Below are 5,847 nucleotides of genomic sequence, written 5' to 3' on the forward strand. Positions count from 1 at the left end.
TACACCTGTTGTAAACATTAGAGTGCCCTAGTAAGTTGCGAGAGCCCGCTGGAAGCATTTTAGGCCGAATAGTGATCCGAAAGGACCTTTTCACTGCCTTTTAGACCGGTAATTGAGACTGACCTATGACCCCTCCTTAGACCCGCGACAATTCATGGTGAACCGACAATCTTAGCCATTTTTCCTTATATTTTTATACTCGATTTCTACACTTTGCTGTTTTACTTTCAGTTACATACCCCTACTACTAAGAGAATAAAAATTCTCTTAGTTTTCCTCCAAAAAGCATCTAGCTAAATAAGGTAACAAGTAAAAAAAAAATCATTACATTATTATCTTTTCAATTAATATATTCTTATAATTAAACTCTAATCTTTTTAATTAAAATTCATATTTATGACTTTTTCATTAAATTCATAATTTATTATGCAATCATTTCGATTTTCATAGATATTATTCTTCATCAGTTACACTCTAAAATTACGCAAATCTACTTCTTATGCAGTCTTTAACATAATTATTGTCCTCACTTACACCCTAAAATTACGTAAATCTGTTTCTTATATTATCTTTCATCAGTTACATTCTAAATATGGTGTATATTTAAAGGACGTAACAATTTTTATGTATTTTTTAATTAAAAAAAATAATATTAGTCTAATTATTCGTAAATCGTCTTTTTAAGTGCGTGGTATAGTGTTTTTACCTGTTTTTGTTATAAGGTTTATACGCGTTTTAATTAGATTTTATATTTTTACATCACTTTATTGTAATTTAATGTCATAAATTAGTTTCATGCAATGATATAACATTATAGAGTTAATTTTTATAGTAAAATAAAAATGGTTTAAGACAAAAATAACTTAAGTTAAAGTGTCTTTTGATGGTAATAAACTTTCTTTTTCTAGCTCTTACTAAGATTATATTATTACATTATAACATTAAAGGTACAGTTAATTTATATAATTAATTTAATGAGAATGTCTCTTTATAAAACAGAACTGAATAATACCGTGCTCTAGCACGGGGATCTACACTAGTTAGCTTAGTAATCAAACAAAATCAACCCCAAACTTATTACTTAGACAGACTAGATTTAGCAAATAGAACAAATTGTCTCCCTGTGGATACGATCCCGACTTTCCCTAGCTGCGTTAGTTAGAGTATAGTTGGTTACATTTGATAGGGTTGCGACAGCCACATCAAATTTTGGCGCCGTTGCCGGGGAGGCAACAATTTCTATTTGTTTATTTTAGTTTGTCTTGTCTCAGGGAACTTTAGTTCCTTGAGGCCGCTCTTATTCTTTTCTTTAGTGTTTGTTTATGCCCAGGTCTCACAGGTCCGAGATTGTACCATTCGACTCTGAACCAGAAAAGACTTTCCGAGCTAGACGAAACTTTTGGAGAGAAATTCATCAAGCCGAAGACTTGAGTACGCTTGACGCTGCCTACGCCGCTTTCGTAGCAGAAAATCAATCTTTAGGAGAAGATACATCTACTTCTGCCCCTACTATGATCATGGCTACATTAGCAAGTCATTCAGAGCCCACCCTTGCATCCATTCCCAAGGGATTCAAGTTGACGACCATCGATGATGGCACCTTTGAGATCCGTCCGTCCTATATTAACCTGGTAGAACAAAACATGTTTGGAGGAGCAGCTACTGAGGATCCTGCCAAACATATGGAGAAGTTCGTGACATACTGTTGCTCAATCCCTTTGACTGTTGGGGTAACACAGGACCAAGTAAAACAAGTTTTGTTCCCTTTTTCTCTGCGAGATGGTGCTGCAGAGTGGTTGCGTGAGTTGGACATGGAAATAAATGCTATTACTGACTGGAATACACTCGCTCTTGCATTATACAAGTGGTATTTTCCACCACATAAGACAAATGCTCTTAGAGACCAAATCACGAGTTTTAAACAGAGCCCCACTGAAGATCTCAATGAGGCATGGGTTCGCTTCAAGAGACTAGTCCGCTCTGTTCCCCATCACGGTTTTCCGATATGGTTTCTATGCAATCAGTTTTATAATTGGTTGTATGACGATCATAAGGCTTTGCTTGATTCTTCTGCGAATGGGAGGTTTAAAAACAACACTACTAATGCCACCGCTTGGAAATTGATTGATGAGATAGCTACCTACACGGCTGAGTATGGTAACCCAAGAGGTAATACAAAAGGGGTAAATTCAGATGGCGCTGTTGCAGCTCAATTAGAGGCGTTGACTGCCCAAATTGCCGAATTGAAGACATCCCAATCTTTAGGAAACCAGCAGACAGTTAATGCCTTAGTCCAATAGGATACACCTTGTGAACGATGTGGTATCGCGGGGCATAGTGCAGCGAAATGTATGAGTACGATAGAACAGGTACATGCTTTTTAATCTTTCAAGCAAGGTACACCGTACTTTAACTTCTATAATGAGAGGACTAGGGAGCATCCAAATTTCTCATACCGAAGCCAGAATGTTCTTAATCCTACCCCACCACCACAACAGCCATAGGGTCCTTCATATGTGATTCCCCAGAATCGCACTTCTCAGCAAAACAATTATCAAAGGTAAAACCAAGGAGGGCAACAGTTTACTAATCCGCATCAACAGTTTCAACAACAGATGCAACCTCCTCAACAAGCTGCGAATACCGATATGTCGGATATTAAAGCCATGTTACAACAACAGATGATAGCTTCACAAAAGCAGGAAACCTTGATTACACAGTTGCTAGCTCACAATAAGATCTTGGATAATCAAATTGCTCAATTATCGAGCCAAAATTCAAGTAGGCAACCTGGTGCACTGCCATCTCAACCTGATAAGCCGCATGATACGGCCAATGCTATAAATCTCAGAAGTGGTTTTACTTATGACGGACCGGAATTGCCAAAGGATGGTGGTGACTTTGTTATTGAAGAGTTGGATGTTAATGCTGAAGATGAGGTAAAGGATCCTCAAGAAGATGACTCGCAAGCTAACGGTCGATCGACAAGTACCGAATCTCGGTTGACAGGTCCATGCAAAGGTCAAAAGACAGAGTTTCATTCGATAAGTAAAGATGGTCTATCGACAACCGCTGAAGGTCGATCGATAGAGGATGATGGTCTATCGACAGCCAGCCTAAGTCTATCGACAGCCAGTCCAAACGGTCAGTTAGCAGCTTCAGACGGAGTTACTGGATCATTGCCTACTACTGGATCGACTTCTAATACTATTAAGAAGTCTAATTCTGACAAAGGGAAAGGGAAAGCTGCCGAGCCACCAGTTGTAATAAATATTCCATATCCAGGAAGGTTGAAAAACACGAAGATTGACAAGCAGTTCGGAAAATTAATGGAAGTCATCAAGAATCTCGAGGTAACTGTACCATTCACAGAGTTGATAACCTAGGTACCCTCTTACGCTAAGTTCATGAAAGATATACTAACTTGTAAGAGAAATTTTAATGAACAAGAGACTATAGCTTTCACCAGGGAGTGCAGTGCACTCCTACAAAGCAAATGTCCCCCTAAATTAAAGGACCCGAGTAGTTTTTCAATCCTTTGTACCATAGGCACTTATGTTATAGATAAGACTTTATGCGACCTAGGGGCAAGTGTAAGTGTGATGCCCTATTCAGTTTGCGAGAAACAGAATATAGGGAACCTCAAAGTTACTAGTGTGACCCTACAAATGGCTGACAGGTCAGTGATACGCCCTTTAGGCGTTCTAGAAGATGTCCCCGTACGGATAGGTAAATTCTTTATACCTGTCGATTTTAATGTTTTAGATATGGCCGAAGATACCCAGATTCCCATAATATTGGGTCGACCATTCTTACATACTGCGGGGGCCATAAAGATGCCAAGCAGGGGCGCTTGACTCTGGAGAAAGGAGATGAGAAGGTGACTTTTAACCTGGCTAGCACACTAGCTAAGCCTATGATAGAAGACACCTGTTATGCCATAGACATAGTAGATGAGTCTATGTTTGATTATTGGACGGGTTCCCTGATTGGGGACCCGTTAGAGGCTTTGATTGTTCTTGATGATTTTGCAGAGGATGTACAGGTAGATTACGCAACGATGAACGTTGCTTTGAAAGGTAGGGAGTTCACTATTGAGAAAGGTGAGACGGTAAATGCAATAATGGAAACCTCTTATTCTGTTGAGGTAAAGAAACCGGCGCTCAAACCCCTCCCCTCCCACCTTAAGTATGTTTTTCTCGATGACCATGAACAGTACCCAGTTATTGTTAGTTCCAAGCTTGATAATAACCAACTCGCCGATTTGTTGGGTGTTCTGAAAAAGAATAAGAAGGCTATGGGATACAGTTTAGATGACTTGACAGGTATTAGTCCAGATTTCTGTATGCATCAGATCAACCTGGAGGAAGGTCATAAGCCTCGTGCACAAGGTTTACGCAGGTTGAATCAGAATATGCAGGATGTGGTAAGGAAAGAGGTAATGAAACTTCTTGATGCAGGTATAATTTATTCTATCTCTGACTCCGAGTGGGTGAGCCCAGTTCATGTAGTTCCGAAGAAAGAAGGGACTATAGTGGTGAAAAATGATAAGAATGAATTAATACCGACTAGAACTGTGACTGGTTGGCGGATGTGCATAGATTATAGACAATTAAATGCCGCAACTAAGAAAGACCATTTCCCCCTTCCCTTTATTGACCAGATGTTAGAGAGATTAGCTTCCCATAAGTTTTTCTGCTACCTAGATGGATACTCAGGGTTCTTTCAGATCCCTATCCATCCGGATGATCAGGAGAAAACGACTTTTACTTGTCCATATGGTGTTTATGCATATTGCAGGATGCCATTTGGTTTGTGTAATGCCCCAGCTACCTTTCAAAGGTGCATGATGGGGATATTTTCCGAGTATATAGAGTCTATTATGAAGGTTTTTATGGACGATTTCAGTGTCCATGGGTCTGATTTCTCTTATTGTTTGTCTAACCTTGATAAGATTTTGCAGCGATGTATTGAGGTTAATCTGGTGTTGAACTGGGAAAAGTGCCATTTTATGGTCAACGAGGGAGTTGTCCTTGGTCACTTAGTTTCTGATAAGGGTATACAGGTTGACAAAGCAAAAGTGCAAGCGATTGAGCAATTACCACCTCCCGTTTACATCAAAGGAGTTAGGAGTTTCCTTGGTCACGCTGGCTTTTATCGCCGGTTCATCAAGGACTTTTCTAAAATTGCTAAACCACTTACACGATTGCTAATTAAAATGTCCCCTTTGAATTTTCTGATGAGTGTCTTTCTGCTTTTAACAGGTTAAAGCAGGCCTTGATCACAGCACCGATTTTTCAAGCTCCAGATTGGGAGATGCCATTCGAGATAATGTGTGATGCCAGCGATTATGCAGTTGGCGCGGTGTTAGGCCAAAGGAAAGACAAGGCTTTGAGTGCTATTTACTATGCTAGCCGAACATTGGATGAGACTCAGGTTAATTATGCTACTACTGAGAAGGAGATGCTGGCAGTAGTATATGCACTAGAGAAGTTTAGGTCCTATATGCTCGGGTCTAAGGTGATTGTTTTTACCGATCATACGGCTTTGAGACAGCTTCTTGTTAAGAAGGACACTAAGCCGTGATTATTGAGATGGATACTCCTGATTCAGGAGTTTAATTTGGATATTCGAGACAAGAAAGGCTCTGAAAACCTTGTTACTGACCATTTGTCTTGACTAAAGCTGCAAAACGAGGGAGACATTCTCCCTATTAATGACTCCTTTCCTGATGAGAGTTTGATGGCTATTACTAACGCTGAAAATCCATGGTATGCTGATTATGCTAATTTTATTATAGGTGACATTTTACCTCCTGGCTTGTCATATCATCAAAGGAAGCGGTTT

General features: G+C 39.6%; 1 protein-coding gene and 1 non-coding gene across 2 annotated transcripts; one reads left to right on the forward strand and one right to left on the reverse strand.

The window, feature by feature from the left end:
• Nucleotides 1-1,892: 1,892 nt before the first annotated feature.
• On the reverse strand, nt 1,893-1,999 carry LOC141588995 (small nucleolar RNA R71). The gene has a single exon (XR_012519957.1). It is a non-coding gene; the product is annotated as a small nucleolar RNA R71 (small nucleolar RNA).
• Nucleotides 2,000-3,407: 1,408 nt separating this feature from the next.
• Nucleotides 3,408-5,586, forward strand: LOC141588690 (uncharacterized). Its single transcript, XM_074410119.1, has 5 exons — nt 3,408-3,679; nt 3,766-4,438; nt 4,801-4,811; nt 4,909-5,001; nt 5,265-5,586. Exons 1-5 carry the CDS (start codon nt 3,408-3,410, stop codon nt 5,584-5,586), a joined length of 1,371 nt encoding a protein of 456 aa, XP_074266220.1.
• Nucleotides 5,587-5,847: the final 261 nt, after the last annotated feature.

Source organism: Silene latifolia, chromosome 6, assembly GCF_048544455.1.
Source record: "Silene latifolia isolate original U9 population chromosome 6, ASM4854445v1, whole genome shotgun sequence".
Lineage (NCBI taxonomy): Eukaryota > Viridiplantae > Streptophyta > Magnoliopsida > Caryophyllales > Caryophyllaceae > Silene > Silene latifolia.

What these genes read in the sequence shown, in the direction of transcription:
- LOC141588690 (XM_074410119.1), top strand. Translation starts at nt 3,408, where the DNA reads ATGAAAGATATACTAACTTGTAAGAGAAATTTTAATGAACAAGAGACT. An exon ending in ACCCTACAAATGGCTGACAG is followed by an intron (nt 3,680 to 3,765) that starts GTCAGTGATACG and finishes TTAATGTTTTAG; the next exon opens with ATATGGCCGAAGATACCCAG. An exon ending in CTGGTGTTGAACTGGGAAAA is followed by an intron (nt 5,002 to 5,264) that starts GTGCCATTTTAT and finishes TGCTTTTAACAG; the next exon opens with GTTAAAGCAGGCCTTGATCA.